Source organism: Dipodomys spectabilis, unplaced genomic scaffold, assembly GCF_019054845.1.
Source record: "Dipodomys spectabilis isolate Male_0828 unplaced genomic scaffold, ASM1905484v1 ptg000030l, whole genome shotgun sequence".
NCBI lineage: Eukaryota > Metazoa > Chordata > Mammalia > Rodentia > Heteromyidae > Dipodomys > Dipodomys spectabilis.
Window position 1 is genome coordinate 10,601,756 of NW_024870707.1, and position 15,745 is coordinate 10,617,500.

General features: G+C 49.8%; 1 protein-coding gene across 3 annotated transcripts in view; it reads left to right on the top strand.

Annotated features, from left to right (window-relative positions):
- Positions 1 to 241: 241 nt before the first annotated feature.
- Positions 242 to 15,745, top strand: part of Dpf2 (double PHD fingers 2) — a 20,063-nt gene continuing 4,559 nt past the window's right edge. The window contains exons 1-11 of one of the 3 annotated variants that reach the window (XM_042676089.1): positions 280 to 368; positions 6,470 to 6,630; positions 7,015 to 7,122; positions 8,073 to 8,236; positions 9,776 to 9,868; positions 10,040 to 10,118; positions 10,625 to 10,666; positions 11,794 to 11,931; positions 12,069 to 12,197; positions 12,356 to 12,468; positions 14,051 to 14,132. In XM_042676089.1, coding sequence (XP_042532023.1) covers positions 337 to 368; positions 6,470 to 6,630; positions 7,015 to 7,122; positions 8,073 to 8,236; positions 9,776 to 9,868; positions 10,040 to 10,118; positions 10,625 to 10,666; positions 11,794 to 11,931; positions 12,069 to 12,197; positions 12,356 to 12,468; positions 14,051 to 14,132 — 1,141 coding nt within the window. In that variant the 5' untranslated portion in view covers positions 280 to 336. Of the gene's footprint in view, positions 369 to 1,028; positions 1,165 to 6,469; positions 6,631 to 7,014; positions 7,123 to 8,072; positions 8,237 to 9,775; positions 9,869 to 10,039; positions 10,119 to 10,624; positions 10,667 to 11,793; positions 11,932 to 12,068; positions 12,198 to 12,355; positions 12,469 to 14,050; positions 14,133 to 15,745 lie in introns of all 3 variants that reach the window. The other 2 variants (XM_042676088.1, XM_042676087.1) reach the window with 2 other exon arrangements.

Sequence of the window (15,745 nt, forward strand, 5' to 3'; positions counted from 1 at the left end):
CAACCTTTGGCCTTCTCATTTCTGCACCAGGATAGGCCCTCGTGCCTCTGCTCTGTAGGGAGGAGGAGGGACTCGAGCTTGCACCTCTAGTTGGGCGGTTGTCCCAGTTGCGCCTGCGCACACGGGCTCCCCCACCTTCCCCTCGCTTTTCCTTGGAGGCGGCGCACCGAGCTCGTTCTCCCGCGCTCCTCCTCGTGCGCGCGCGCGCGCGCGCGCGCTCTCTCTCTCGAGCTGCGCCTGCGCAGAGGGAAGAGGAAGCGGGTGCCCTGGGCGGCCTCTGCGCCTGCGCGCTGCGGGCTCCGGGGCCTCCCGGCCTGAGGGAGAGGAGCCGGGAAGATGGCGGCTGTGGTGGAGAATGTAGTGAAGCTGTGAGTGGTCGTTTCTTTCTCTCCCACGCCGGAAGGTCTTGTTAGGGGGCCCCGGGACTAGAGGACGGTGCGAGAAGAGATAAATCGGAGACGGCCGAGAAGTTGGTGTTGCGACTCCTAGAGGGCAGGGCAGCCCCGGAGACTCCCGGGAAGACGTTGCGCTTCTTTGGAAACTTGTGGCGGCCCTGAGGGGGGCCCGCGGGGGCCCGGGACGGGCGGCCTCCCTGCGGGGCTGAGCGGCGAGTGCGGGGCCCTGCGACCCGCGGGAGACTCACGATCCGCAGCCCTCTGCCGAGACGCGGGGGTCCCGAGGAGCGCGGGCCGGGGCCCCGGCGACCCCCAGGAGGTGCCCGGGCGCCGCCCCCCTCGGCCGGCCCCCGAGCGCCTCCCTCGGACGGCCCCTGCGGGGTAGCCCTGAAAAACTTCCCCACGACGCTTGGAGATGGGGGGAGCTTGGGTAGCAGATACCCCAAGACGAAGCGTATCCTTGGGAAGACTTGGAATAACTTCTGGGGATGGGGGGGGGGTGTCTTTGCGCCATCCCAAGCCGGACCCAAAGTAGTCCCAGACACGACTTACCAGCCTACAGGAGGCGGCCTCGGGGGATCGGGGGGGGGGAGCATTCTCGACACTGTGGATGGACCCCATTGTGCTGGTCAGATTTCGAGCAAAGTTAAAGTTAACGGTGGTTGAGGACAAGTGGACTGACCTATGGCTGCTTCCTGTGAGTCAAAGGACACTTGGATGTGTGGGGATTGATGTAGTTCGCCTCCTCCCTCCTCGAAACGGAAGCCCTGCGAGGTGTTGGTGTGCTTTTTGTTGGTTTTGGTTGCTGGCAACTAGGGTTTGAACTCAGGGCCTCACACTCTTCTTGCTGTTTTTTTTCCGCGCAAGGCTGGTGCTCTACCGTTTGAGCCACACCTCCACTTTGCCAAGTGAAATGGGTTGGTTAATGCCCCGCCGAGGGGAGCGAGCTCTTTTTAATGGCTATATGGGACTTAATGCAAAGGTTGGAAAACTTGGTGTCTAGCGAACAAGACTTTGACGAAATGCCGAGTGAAAGGTTTGGGAACCATTCTAAGGAACTGTCACAGCCTAATGTGTCTTTGTTGTGGACTGAGCCCTATTTTTCCCAAGAGCCTTTCTTCTCCTTCTTTCTAAGGTTAAGTTGCTTCTTCCCCCTGCCTGGAGCCTTTTTCTTCAAGAATGCTTTCCCACTTCCATTAAGCTAAGTGCCTGCTTCTCTTGTGGCTTTATTATTTTTTTTTCCTCTGCTTGCTATTTGCTGTATCCTGCTGCTGCTTTCAACTACCCCTCCTCCCAACTCTATTATCTTCCTCTCTGATCTGCCCACTCCAGATTCCCCAGCTCTTCAAGCTGACATTTTCCTCAATATAGAAATGACGCTGTTGATCTACCATTTTTATAGTTATCTTTCCTGACTCAGATGTTCCTCCTTTTGTTTTCCTGCCTTTCTCTTTGTTGACTCCCTATCCTATTGTAAGGGGAGATTTGACACAGGTTTCATGGTTGGGGGGTGAAGGGCGGTGTAGAAAAGAAATCTTGTATCCAGGAAATCTAACTGTAGTAACAGTGTCAGAGTTGCCCAGGTTTTGCCAGTTACATGTAATGCACTTTTTGTTGAAACACTTTCTACCCTTTGGATCTCTTTTTGCCTGGAAAGAGATTCTTTATCCTGTGTTTCTCTGGAGTCTAATGCCTGAGTCTTCTGACAGTTGAGGTACTGCATTAGGGTCAAGAAGGACTACTATCTCTTTTCTGACTTGGCCATTTCTTGTACTGGAAGAAGGATTTTCCTGTTTGTCAGTTCTCTGCCTCTCCCAAAAGTGATGTCAGAATTGAAACAGTCTTTAAGGGGACTTACTAGGGTAATAAACTACTATAAAATGCTGACTAGTTTGGAAAAGTTTTTGAGTTAGGTGACAAGATTGGGGGAGGAGGTAGGTTAACTTGAAATTTCTTGCTACAGGAGCCTTAACTTCACCAGAGTGATTTCTTGTTCTCTCATCAAATCCTCCTCTCTATAGTTCTAAGTTTTTGTTCTTAGTCCTCTTAACCAACAAAATCCTTATCCTGCCTTCTGAAATCTCACCTAAAAGAGCTCTGACAGGACACCCATCCTTTCCAGCAAGTCGTTGACAACTGCCTTGCTCTTACTTGGTAGCCTTCAGCGGGCCTGGGCTGGCCCTCCCACATTTGACTCCCAGTGTCAGTATCAATTCCCATCAGCAGAAACAAAGGAGCTGCTGCACTTGTTTATCCAATTTTCCTCTGTGTGGTAAGGTCGTGGCTGCCTCCTAAAGGCAAGCAAATGTGAGCCTGATCTCTTCTGCTCTTTGCTCTCCAACACAAGATTCATGCCTACCTCAAATTACAGTCATTACAGCTCATTGAATCAAGCCAGGCTGTACTCCAGTTGCCGACTCTTGTGTATGGTGTGTGCTGGGAACAAAGCTAAGCTATGCAGTGTTCTGTTCTGGCTGCGCTGTGAAAGCCCCCATTGGAGCAGAGTTTGTTGGTGTAGCTCATATTGTGGGCATAAGGTGGAGGCCTACTTTCAAACCCACTGTCAAGCCTGGGCGCGTGCACTTGTTCTCCTGTCTCGTTCTCGTTCTCCTGTGTTCTCTGTCTCTCTCATCCTGGCATGTTAGAGCTCACCTCCTCTAGCCTCCCTAATCTATAGAAAAGGAACAGAGGTTGATTAAAGGTCCATGTTTATGGGGTGACTTTGCAGCCAAATCAGTCTTTTTATCCCCAAGTCCAGTCTGGTGTATCCCAGACATGCTTATGGGTTATGAGGAGACTATGGGAAATAAATCACCTCTGCTCTCAGTGTGTCCATTTTAAGGCTGATTAAATTTTGAGCTGGAGTGTGGCTCAGTGTTTGAGTATATGCCTAGCATGTGAGAAGTCCTGGGCTCAATCTTCAGAACAACAGTAAGATTGGTTGCATATAAATATGAGTTGTCCTACCCTCTATTACCAAAGTGCTTGTCAAACTCTGAAGAACAAGGACAGGTTGGCTCTTTGTACATGTTTTGCCTTTTGGTCCTTGCAGTTTTTTAGCTTTTTAAAATACATAGAGCCAAGCTGGGTGCTGATGGCTCACACCTATAATCCTAGCTACTCAGAAGGCTGAGATCTGAGGATCGTGGTTTGAAGCTAGCCCAGGCAGGAAAGGCCGTGAGTTTATCTCCAATAAAGTACTCAGAAAAAGCTAGAAGTGATGCTGTGTCTCAAGTGGAAGAGGGCCAGCTTGAGCAAAAGAAGCTCAAGGACAGTGCCCAGGACATGAGTTCAAGCCCCAGGACTGGCAAAACAGAAAAACAAAGCCAGGTGCCAGTGGCTCATGCCTGTAATCCTAACTACTCAGGAGGCTGATATATGAGGATTGAAGTTCTAAGCCAGCCTGCGCAGAAAGGTTTGAGACTCTTCAGTTAACTGGCAAAAAAAAACCCAGAACTAGAGCAGTGATAGAGCAATAATAGCCTTGAGCAAAAAAGTTCAGGGACATCACCCAGGCTCCAGGATTTGCACACGCATGTACATGGCCTATGCCCACACTCAAGCTAGAAATGAGCTGGGTGCCAGTAGCCCAGGTCTGTAATCCTAGCTACTAAGGAGGCTGAGATCTGAGGATCATGGTTCAAAGCCAGCCTAGGCAAGAATGTCCATGAGACTCTTATCTCCAATTAATCACCAGAAAACCAGAAGTGGTGCTGTGGCTCAAGTGGTAGAGCTCTAGCCTTGAGCTGAAGAGCTGAGGGACAGCGCCCAGACCCAGAGTTCAAGCCCCACAGCCAACAACAAAAAGTTAGAAATGAAATGTGGCTCAAATGTTAGAATGCCAGCCTTGAGCAAAAAAGCCATGCAAAAGCTAGAGGCCTGAAGTTCAAGCCCTACTATAGGCACACACACACAATTCCTAAGTTTTTAACCTTACTTTGTATTTCAAATGGAGTCGTTAGAGGGTGGGAGTTGAATTTGGAGTTAAATTTTCTGGGCCAATGCTTTACTACTTGAGCGTACATCCCCAGACCTTTTGCTTTTAGTTTTTATTTTTTTAGATTGGGTCCCTGAGTGTGGTTGGTTGGTTTGTTTGGCCTGGTCAGGCCTCAGAATTCAAACCTCCTACCTCCACCTCCCCATTTTTTTGAGATAGAGTCTCATTATGTGACCCAGACTGGCCTCCCCAGTGCTGGGATTAAAGGTGTGGGCCACTATACAAACTGAGTCTTTTGACTAGTTTCTTGTTAGTAAGGTGCTTTATAAAAGCCTTGAGGAATTCTAAGGTTCTCTCCCTCAAGGCCAATGTGCTTTTAACCACTTCTTGGTTAAACAATGTTAGCATCTTATGACACCGCAACACCGCCCACCTGCCCCCCTTTCCCCTCTCCCCCTCTCTCCCTTTCTGTCTGTTTTTCTCTTTCTTTTTTCCTTCTTTCTTTCCCTAACTATCTTAGAAATTGTTTCTAAGAGCTTTCTCTTTTTCCTTTTTTTAATTTTTTTAATTTTAATTTATTTATTTTTGGGTCTGGTTGTGGGGCCTGAACTCTGGGCCTGGGCGCTGTCCCTCAGCTCTTCAGCTCAAGGCTAGTGCTCTACCACTTGAGCTACAACGCCACTTCCGGCTTTTTTCTTTTTGCTTATGTGGTGCTGAGGAATCGAACCCAGGGCCTCAGGCTTGCAAGACAAGCGCTCTACCACTGAGCCACCTTCCCAGCCTTGAGCAAAAGAAGCTCTGGGAGCTGGGCGCCAGTGGCTCACACCTGTAATCCTAGCTACTCAGGAGGCTGAGATCTGAGGATCGCAGTTCAGAGCCAGCCCGGGCAGGAAAGACTGTGAGACTCCTATCTCCAATAAACCACTAGAAAACTGGAAGTAGTGCTGTAGCTTAAGTAGTAGAGCGCTCGCCTTGAGCTGAAGAGCTGAGTGCCCAAGCCCAGAGTTCAAGCCCCACGACTGACAAAAGAAAAAAAAAAAAAGCAGCTCTGGGACAGTGCCCAGGCCCTGAATTCAAATCCTAGAACTGGCAAAAAAACAAAAGGTCTTGTGGACTTTCCACTGACTAGCTTTGAACGTGATCCTCAGATCTCAGCCTCCTGAGTGGCTAGGATTACAGGTGTGAGCCATTGGTACCTGGCTTGCTTTGTGTGTGTGTGTGTGTTTTGTTTGTTTTGTTGTTTTGCCAGTCCTGGGGCTTGAGCTCAGGATCTGGGCACTGACCCTGAGCTCTTTTATGCAAGGCTAGCACTCTACCAATTTTTTTTTAATGGATATTTTTTCCTTCCCCCGCCCCCCCACCGAATCAGAGTTTGAACTCAGAACCTTGTGCTCTCATTCACTGGTTGGCACTCTACAATTGGAGACATACCTCTAACCACCTAAATAACATGTCCTTCAATAAGCTTTTTTTTTTTTTTAATTTTATTTATTTATTTTTATTTATTTTTTGTCAATTGTAGGGCCTGAACTCTGGGCCTGGGCACTGTCCCTCAGCTCTTTAGCTCAAGGCTAGCACTCTACCACTTGAGCCATAGTGCTACTTCCTGCTTTTTCTGCTTATGTGGTGCTGAGGAATTGAACCCAGTAACTCATGTATGCAAGGCAAGCACTCTACCACTGAGCCACCTTCCCAGCCCCTCAATAAGCTTTTATAGTTTGCTAAAAAAAACCTTTTAATAAGCTCCTTAGACTTTGATGAACTCTTTTTCCCTGTTTATAAGAGAGGCTAAGAAAAGTAACATCTTAACTAGTACAGAGCTAGACATATGAGAAACAAGGAATAAGCATTCATTTCGACTGGAGCTCAGGACCTGACACAAGCAAATGCTACACTGTTACGCTGCCTCCCATCAGCTTGTCTGATGAAATTATGTGTTCTTCACGGTAATTTATTTGTGAAGTACCTTTCCTCATGCTGGCTTAGTGGAGGGGCTTTGTGTCCCATGAGGCAGAAGTAGAGGCAAATGTAACCCTTAGATCTGATTTCCCAGTCCCCTGGGCCCTTTGGAGAAGCAGTTGACAGGGGAGCAGGATATTTTGGCACCTTGCATCCTTGCTTTTTATCTACCCTGCAGCCTTGGGGAGCAATACTACAAAGATGCCATGGAGCAGTGCCACAATTACAACGCCCGCCTGTGTGCCGAGCGCAGCGTGCGCTTGCCTTTCCTGGACTCTCAGACTGGAGTAGCCCAGAGCAACTGTTACATCTGGATGGAAAAGCGACACCGTGGTCCAGGTGAGGTCACAGTCTCAGGGACACAAGGAGAATTTTCCCCCCTGCTCCTACCTGTGGATGAATATGGTCGTCATCGTTCCCTACCCCCCACCCCTCATGGGTAGGATGAAGCTGACAGGTTCATACCTTCACCTCGGCTTCCCCCCCCCCTCAGTGGAGGCCATGATTGAGCTTCTGAAGGGCTGTGTCAATAGCCTAAGCTTATACTCATTCCCCCCGCCCCCCCCCCCCCCCCCCCATGCAGAATCTTACCCAATCCTCAGGCTCACACTGTCAGCATTCTTTCCTTGCTCTGGAACTCAGGGGAGCTACTTAGCTCAAAAGTGTGTAATATCATTTTCTAGTATTGGGTTAGGGTTTAACTGCTCACTCGGACTTCCACAGGATTGGCCTCTGGACAGCTATATTCCTACCCTGCCCGGCGCTGGCGAAAAAAGCGACGAGCCCACCCACCTGAAGATCCCCGGCTTTCCTTCCCATCTATTAAACCAGGTAAGGGGCACCCTGCTTGAGCAGGGGCGTAGCCCACTGCATGGCAACAGATCCGTTTCCCATCCACTAGTGCTAGGCCCTGTGCTAGTTCCTGTAAAAACAAAAGTCAAAAATGAATCAGGGCTGGGTGCCAGTGGCTCATTCCTATAATCCTAACAACCTAGGAGGCTGAGATCTGAGGATTGTGGTTCAAAGCCAGGCCAGGCAGAAAAGTCTGAGATCCTCATCTCCAATTAGCCACCAGAAAGCTGGAAGCAGAGCTCTGGTTCAAGTGGTAGAGCACTAGGCTTGAGCACAGGCTTAGGGACAGCACCCAGGCCCTAAATTCAAGCCCCAACACGAGCACAGGAAAAAACAAAAACAAAACAAAAATATATATATATAATTTCTTTCTTACCTTAGAGAATTCAGCTTATCAGAGTCAACAGGTAAAGAGCTATGTTCTAGTGTTAAGTGAACTAGGGTGTCTTGATTCCTGGAGAGCTCAACAACAGAAAACAGTAGCACACTGGTTGACTGCCTTTAAAAAAATTTTTTTTAGTGGTATTGGAGTTTGAATTCAGGGCTTGTTCTCACTCAGCTTGCTAGCTCACTCTGCTGGCATTGTAAAATGGGGCCATGATACCAGCCCTGCTTTTGGCTGTCTTTTTTTTTTTTAATTTTTTGTTTTATGTGGTACTGAGGAATTGAACCCAGGACCTCATACATGCTAGGCAAGCACTCTGGCACTAAGCCACATTCCCAACCCCTTTGCTGGATATTTTGAAGATGGAATCTCAAGAATTTTCCGCCCAGACTCACTTCAAACTGTGATCCTCTGGATCTCAGCCTCCTGAGTAGCTGAGATTACAAATGTGAACCATCAGCTCCTCGCTGACTGGTTGACTCTTGCAGTATGTCCACTCAAAGCTTTAGCCCCTCTGAGCCTTGTTTTGTCCTGACTCTTGCAGACACAGACCAGACCCTGAAGAAGGAGGGGCTCATCTCTCAGGATGGCAGCAGTTTAGAGGCTCTGTTGCGCACCGACCCCCTGGAGAAGCGAGGTGCCCCGGATCCCCGAGTTGATGATGACAGCCTGGGAGAGTTTCCTGTGACCAATAGTCGAGCACGGAAGGTATAAGACTATCCCCATGGCTGAAGGAGCATTGCAGGAGACCAGGCTCTTCAGGAGGGGCCACCCCTTAGCAAGTCTGAAGTAGATCAGTGATGGAATGTCTGGCGTGACTGAGGCCTTGAATCCAATCCTTAGGACCACCAAAAAGAACAGAAGCAGAAGCTGAGGTTTCCTCTATAGCTGATAAACTTCTCTCCTGTCACTACCCTGTCCTGCTGCTTTCCTTCTAAAGATAGGCTCTCATTCATTCATCCTCTTTTTCACAAAAGTTTTTGTTATAAAGTTTTTTAGTGGGCTGGGGAGGTGGCTCAGTGGTAGAGCGCTTGCCTTGTATGCATGAGGCCCTGGGTTCGATTCCTCAGCACCACATAGGCAGAAAAAGCCAGAAGTGGCGTTGTGGCTCTAGTGGTAGAGTGCTAGCCTTGAGCTAAAGAGCTGAGGGACAGCGCCCAAGCCCAGAGTTCAGGCCCCACAACTGACAAAAGAAAAAAAAAGTTTTTTAGTACCTGGAGATCCACAGGTAAAACAGCCTCATCTCTGCCAACTGGGAAACCAACACTACATTTAAAACTAAGAAAATCAGCCAGGTGCTGGTGGCTTACACCTGTAATCCTAGTTACTCAGGAGGCTGAGAGCTGAGGGTCATGGTTCAAAGCCAGCCCAGGCAGGAAAGTCTATGAGACTCTAATCTCAGTTAACCACCAGAAAACCACAAGTGGTACTGTGACTCAAGCTTTGAGTGGAAAAAACTCAAGGACAGTGCCCAGGCCCTGAGTTCAAACCCCACGACTGATCAAAAAATAAAAAAAAAGATATTCCAGGCACCATGCTAAGTTCTTTTCCATGCATTACCTCTGTTAGCTTATACAGGGTCTTATGGGGTAGGCTTCATGGTCCCCATTTCACAGGAAGACTGGAGCAGAGCCATTTTAAAACTTCCCAGAAGGGCCAGACGTCCGTGGCTCACTCCTGTAATCCTAGCTGAGATCTGAGGATCAAGGTTCAAAGCCAGCCTGGGCAAGGAAAGTCTGTGAGACTCTTATCTCCAGTTAGCTACCAGAAAACCAGAAATGGGGCTATGGCTCAAGTGGTAAAGTACTACTAGTCTTGAGCTGAAGAGCTGAGGAACAGCACCCTGGCCAAGAGTTCAAGCCCCATGACCGGAAAACAAAAACAAAAAACACTTCCCATAAGGTCACACAATAAGCACCAAGTCTGTCATTTAACTAGGACATGTTAGAAAGGGACTACTGACTATAATTTTTCAGAGAGGCCAGTCCAACAGGGTGGAGCAGAGCATTTGACTAGATCACTTAAGAGATCAGGGGCGGGGGAGGTATTCTAGGCCAAGGGAACAGCACAAAGAGGCACAGAGGAACAGAAGCATTGAAGGGAACAGGACTTTGATTGTAGGGTGAGGAATGAGGGTGGGACCAGGTCCCAGAGGAGAGGAGGTTCTGGGTGGCCTTGGCCAATTCTGTCATACAAAGCTTTTAGGTGACATGATTTCTATTCATTCTGATCTGTCTGTCCACTCAGCGGATTCTTGAGCCCGATGACTTCCTGGATGACCTTGATGATGAGGACTATGAAGAGGATACCCCCAAGCGCCGGGGCAAGGGGAAGTCCAAGGTGAAGGGCCAGCATGTTGCTGGCAGTGCACGGCAGGGTGGTCCAGGGAGGCTCATGATTTCCTCTGGTTCCCTTTCTTCCTGTCAAATGAGATTAGCTGCTGCTCAGGAGAGTGTCACTCCTGGGGTCCTGCACTTTAGTGAAGGCATCTTTGTACTCTTCTTGGCGCAGGGTAAGGGTGTGGGCAGTGCCCGGAAGAAGCTGGATGCTTCCATCCTGGAGGACCGGGACAAGCCGTATGCCTGTGACAGTGAGTGCCTCGCTAGTGGGTGGGTAGTCTTTGCCTTGGACCCAGCTCCTGCTCTGGATGTGAGAGGAGGGAGGGTTGTGTTCTTGCCCTGAGTGCTGAAACGAGCCTGTGATCTTGATCTGCCTGCTGACTAGTTCCCTCCAAGAACCCTGGGCGGCCCAGGCTTCTGCTCCATGACCGGTGGGACCTGCATGCTCTGGGAGAGATTCCTCTGACCCCTGGGGTGAGGGAGTGGGAGGTTTCTCAGCAGGCAGGGTTGGCCTCTCCGGGGGCAGTGTCCAGGTCTGCTGGCCCAATGAGCTGGGGCACAGGGGGTCGGCCCTGAGGTTTTCAGTGTCTGTTCTCTTTCCCTTTGCTTTGGCTCACCCTCCTTCCGTGCCTCCACCCCGGAGCTCCGTCGCTGCTGGGGTTCTCTGTCGCTCGCTTGCTCCGCTTTCCTGTTGCCGCTGCCCTTGTCTCCAGTGTGTCAAGGCCTCCTTCTCATGACTTTTCTTTCTGTCTTTCAGATAGTTTCAAACAAAAGCATACCTCGAAAGCGCCCCAGAGAGGTAGCTCTCTCAACTTTTCAGACTTTTGGTTTTCCTATCCCTTTTCCCTCTTCCCTTGTTCCTCCGCCTTCCTCATCTCCTGTGATGCTAGTCTTGAAGTCTCTGGAATGGCATGGGGGCAGAACTTGCTGAACGGTGGTTGTGTTTCACGCCCCAGAGTCCCAGCAGCTGCCTTCACTGCTTCTCTCCCTCACGCTTACTCCTAGGCCACTTAGCCTCATGCATGGGGTAGCTCCAAAAGCATTATGAGGAACCCACTATGAACAGATCCATTGCTCCCCTCCCATGCACAGCCACTTGGTGGTCAGCTAACGTCCCCACCATCCTTCCACCTCCTCCCAGCCTCCTCATTCCTTCCTTTTGGCCCCCTTGCCCTTATTGTCACCACTCAAGATTACAGACTGGGGCTGGGAATGTGGCTTAGTGGTAGAGTGCTTGCCTAGCATGCATGAAGCTCTGAGTTCAATTCCTTAGTACCACATAAACAGAAAATGCCGGAAGTGGCGCTGTGGCTCAAGTGGTAAGAGTGCTAGCCTTGAGCAAAAGAAGCTTAGGGGCAGTGCCCAGGCCCTGAGTTCAAGGCCAAGGACTGGCCAAAAAAAAAAAAAAAGATTACAAACTGCCTTGCTGGAATCAGCTTTTCTTGCTGGGCAGGCACAGTTGTGGCTCCTTTGGGAGCCAACTGCTCTCTGCTCATTTGGTAGGTAGTCACCAAGAAAGCCAGCCTGAGCCCTTTGTCCACTCAGCAGGGCCGGGCTTTGTGTTGTGTGCAGGGCCACATGAGCCTCCCGCATTCACTGACTTTGAGGTCTCTTTTTTACTTTTCCCCTTCCTGCCGTAGAGAAAACCATAGACTTTTCCTGACTGGAGTTCCTCAGACTCTTACCATTTCCAGGGCAAGTGGTAATGCAACGAAGGCTGAGCCCCACTAGACGCTCAGTTCAGAAAAGCATAGTGCTGTGGGGTGCTCCTGGCTAAAGAGAAGGGAAGGGATCATCACTAGGATTCTCCCCAGAACAAGGCTGCTGGAGGAATGGGGGGCTTTGGGTGGGGCCTCACAGCTTGGAGGGGTGGGGACGTAGCTTCCTTATAGCTTGACACCTCTCTCTGCAATCTTCTCCAACCAGTTTGTGGAAAACGCTATAAGAACCGACCCGGCCTCAGTTACCACTATGCCCACTCCCACCTGGCTGAGGAAGAGGGCGAGGACAAGGAAGACTCCCAGCCACCCACCCCCGTTTCCCAGAGGTCTGAGGAGCAGAAATGTAAGCTGAGGTGTTGGGAGTGGGCGAGCAGGCAAGGAGCTGGTCTTGCAGTAAAAGCCCTTCCTTGCAGGAATGTTAACGACCCAGGCACGGACCACCCTCAGGAGCATCATCAAAGCTCTCTTTCTTCCCTATAGCCAAGAAGGGTCCTGATGGATTGGCCTTGCCCAATAACTACTGCGACTTCTGCCTGGGGGACTCAAAGATCAACAAGAAGACAGGACAGCCCGAAGAGCTGGTGTCCTGTTCTGACTGTGGCCGCTCAGGTACCCCCAGAGTACCTACCCCCAGAGAGGACTGCCCCAGCGTCAGGTCCCGAGGGACTCGTGGCTCACTGACTTCAGCACCATCCTAGACAGCTCATCTTGGACATTCGCAACACCTCTGCTTCATCTTACAGCCTCGGTTCTCTTGCTTCCAACAGGGCATCCTTCCTGCCTCCAGTTCACCCCTGTGATGATGGCAGCTGTGAAAACCTACCGTTGGCAGTGCATCGAGTGCAAGTGCTGCAACCTCTGCGGCACCTCGGAGAACGACGTGGGTGTCCTGCTCGCCCCAGCTGGCTCCCCCACACCCCCCCAAGCTCCTCCCTCGTCCCCCCTCCCCACCATCGCCCCAGCTGGCTCCCCCACACCCCGCCCAAGCTTCTCCCTTGCCCCCCTCCCCACCATCCCCCTGGAAACTCCAGTTTCTTGAGCACCAACTTTAGGTCACACTCAGTTTTAGGTTCTAATGAGACCACACGAGACAAAGTCCCTGCATTCTGTGGATAACAGCAGTAAGCAAGGAAGGGAGAACTTACTGTGTGCCTTGGAGCAAATAAGACCAGTGATGTACAAATGAGTGGATACTGGTTTAGAGGCATAGTCAGATGGACTTTTTTAGCAGAGGGGAGGTTGATGCTGAAATTTGCAAAATACTGAGACATCCCAGAAGTTCTGGAGGGAGAGCAAGAAAGAAAGGAGCAGGGGGCTGGGAAGGTGGCTCAGTGGTAGAGCACTTGTCTTGCATGTCTGAGGCCCTGGGTTCGATTCCCCAGCACCACATAAGCAAAAAGAAAAAAAGCCGGAAGTGGTGCTGTGGCTCAAGTGGTAGAGCGCTAGACTTGAGCTGAAGAGCTGAGGGACAGCGCCCAGGCCCAGAGTTCAGGCCCCACCACCGGACCAAAAAAAAAGAAAGAAAGGAGCAGCTGTGTCGTGCACGGCTTCTAGGCTGGCTGGTGCAGACTCCTTAAGGTGGATGAGCCACATGTACTAAGAAGGCCAGTGTGGCAGACTGAAGCCTGCCCTTTGTGTAGGAATAGAGCTGGGGGAGATGGATCAGAGAGGTAGGTACCAGCAGTTCTGTGGGGCCTCAGGGTTGACCCCAGAGACTTGGAAAGGCTAAGTGTGTGCTCTGCCACTGAGCTTACACCCCCAATGCCTGGGCCTCAAGTTCTAAATATAGTGGGATGCTGCTGGAGGCTTATAATGAGGGACTGATCTATCACTTGAGCTGCAGCTTTACTTCTGTATTTTTTGGTGATTCATTGGAGATAAGAGTCTCAGCTGGCTTCAAGCTGTGATCCTCATCTCAGCCTTCTGACTAGCTGGAATTACAGGTGTGATCCTGGCCTATCAAGTTTTTTTTTATTTTTATTTTATTTATTTTATTTTTTTTTTTGGGTCCAGTCGTGGGGTCTGAACTCTGGGCTTGGGCGCTATCCCTCAGCTGTTCAGCTCAAGGCTAGCACTCTACCACTTGAGCCACAGCGCCACTTCCGGCTTTTTTCTTTTTGCTTATGTGGTGCTGAGGAATCGAACCCAGGGCCTCAGGCATGCAAGGCAAGCGCTCTACCACTGAGCCACCTTCCCAGCCCTCAAGTTTTTTTTTTTTAAGGCAACTTTGGCTGATTTATAGAGAAGAGATTGTTGGCAAAGAGGAGGCCATGTAATTACTTAGGAGCTCTGATAGGACTCAAATGGGGGATGCTAGTGACTTGGTCTGAGTAGAGTCCAGTATCATCTTCCCTGTTAGCTATTCTTTTTGGCAGCAATATTCTTGGAAGCCTTCCCCCTGTAGGTAGCCCGAGGCTCCTAAATCATTGGCCCCCTCTTCTTCTTCCTTTGTGCTTCTCTAGGACCAGCTGCTCTTCTGTGATGACTGCGACCGTGGCTACCACATGTACTGTCTTACCCCATCCATGTCTGAGCCTCCTGAAGGTATGTGGCTGAGAACAATCAATTCATCCATTACTCAGGATTATAATCAGTTACTCAGAACAATCAATTTGTCAGTAAAATCACCTACCTAGTAAATTCTGAATTGCCATTTACTCTTCCAAAGTAGAGTAAAGCACCTTGCCTTGCCTCAGTTTGGGATACTTTTCTAATATTTCAACCTGAAGGGCTTAATGTTTGCACATTGTCTTCAGTAACAAATTAATACTCCAGGAGTTAACAGATGTTGAGCAGAAGAAAGTCACTCAGAAGGAGAGAGCTGTTTCCCTCCAGTTAGTATAAAAATTGAATTGTCGCCGGGCGCCAGTGGCTCATGCCTGTAATCCTAGCTACTCAGGAGGCTGAGATTTGAGGATCACAGTTCAAAGCCAACCCAGGCAGGAAAGTCCATGAGACTCTTATCTCCAATAAAGCAATAGAAAACCGGAAGTGGTGCTGTGGCTCAAGCAGTAGAGCATTTGCCTTGAGCTGAAGACCTGAGGGATAGCGCCCAGGCCCAGAGTTCAAGCCCCACAACCGACAGAAAAGAAAAGAAAATTGAATTGTCACTTTGCCTGATACAACATTGCTCTTTCAGCTTTCCTAACTTGATAGATTTGAGTATTTGTTTCTTCTACCTTCCCTTTTCCAGTATGGAAGAGAGTTGTTTCTGGACAGATGTTTCTGCATCTGCAGTAGTTTATTTATTTATTTATTTATTTTGGTCAGTCTTGGGAGCTAAACTCCAGGCCTGGGCGCTGTCCTTCAGCTCAAGGCTAGCACTTTACCACTTAAGCCTCAGTGCCACTTCCAGCTTTTTTCTGCTTATATGGTGCTGAGGAATTGAGCCCAGGGTCTCATGTATGTGAGGCAACACTCTACCACTGAACCAACTTCCCAGCCCCCCTGCAGTAGTTTATTTTGTTTTTTGTTTTTGTTTTTTGGGGCCCAGTCATGGAGCCTAAACTCTGGGCCTGGGCGCTATCCCTCAGCTCTTCAGCTCAAGGCTAGTGCACTACCACTTGAGCCATAGCACCACTACCGGCTTTTTTTTTTTTCTGATTATGTGGTGCTGAGGAATCGAACCCAGGGCCTCATGCATGCAAGGCAAGCGCTTTACCACTGACCCACCTTCCCAGCCCAGTAGTTTACTTTAATGATTTTTCACTTTTCAAGGACTGGCTGCATCTCCCCAGTCACCTCTGGCTGGATTTCTTTCTTTCTTTTTTTTTTTTTTGGGTCCGGTTGTGGGGCCTGAACTCTGGGCCTGGGCGCTGTCCCTCAGCTCTTCAGCTCAAGGCTAGCGCTCTACCACTTGAGCCACAGCACCACTTCCGGCTTTTTTCTTCTGCTTATGTGGTGCTGAGGAATCGAACCCAGGGCCTCAGGCATGCAAGGCAAGCGCTCTACCACTGAGCCAACTTCCCAGCCCTCTGGCTGGATTTCTGAGTTCAGTTCTTCTCATATGGGAATTTGGAGCTTATCTAGGAGGGAAAAACTACCCACTTGCTGAGCCAGTATTCCAGGCAAGAGAAGTTCACCATGCGTTGGTAGTTGACTTTTAATGTAGGTCAGACTGCTGGCATTCTGTAGAGAATGAGGCCATGAGGCCACTA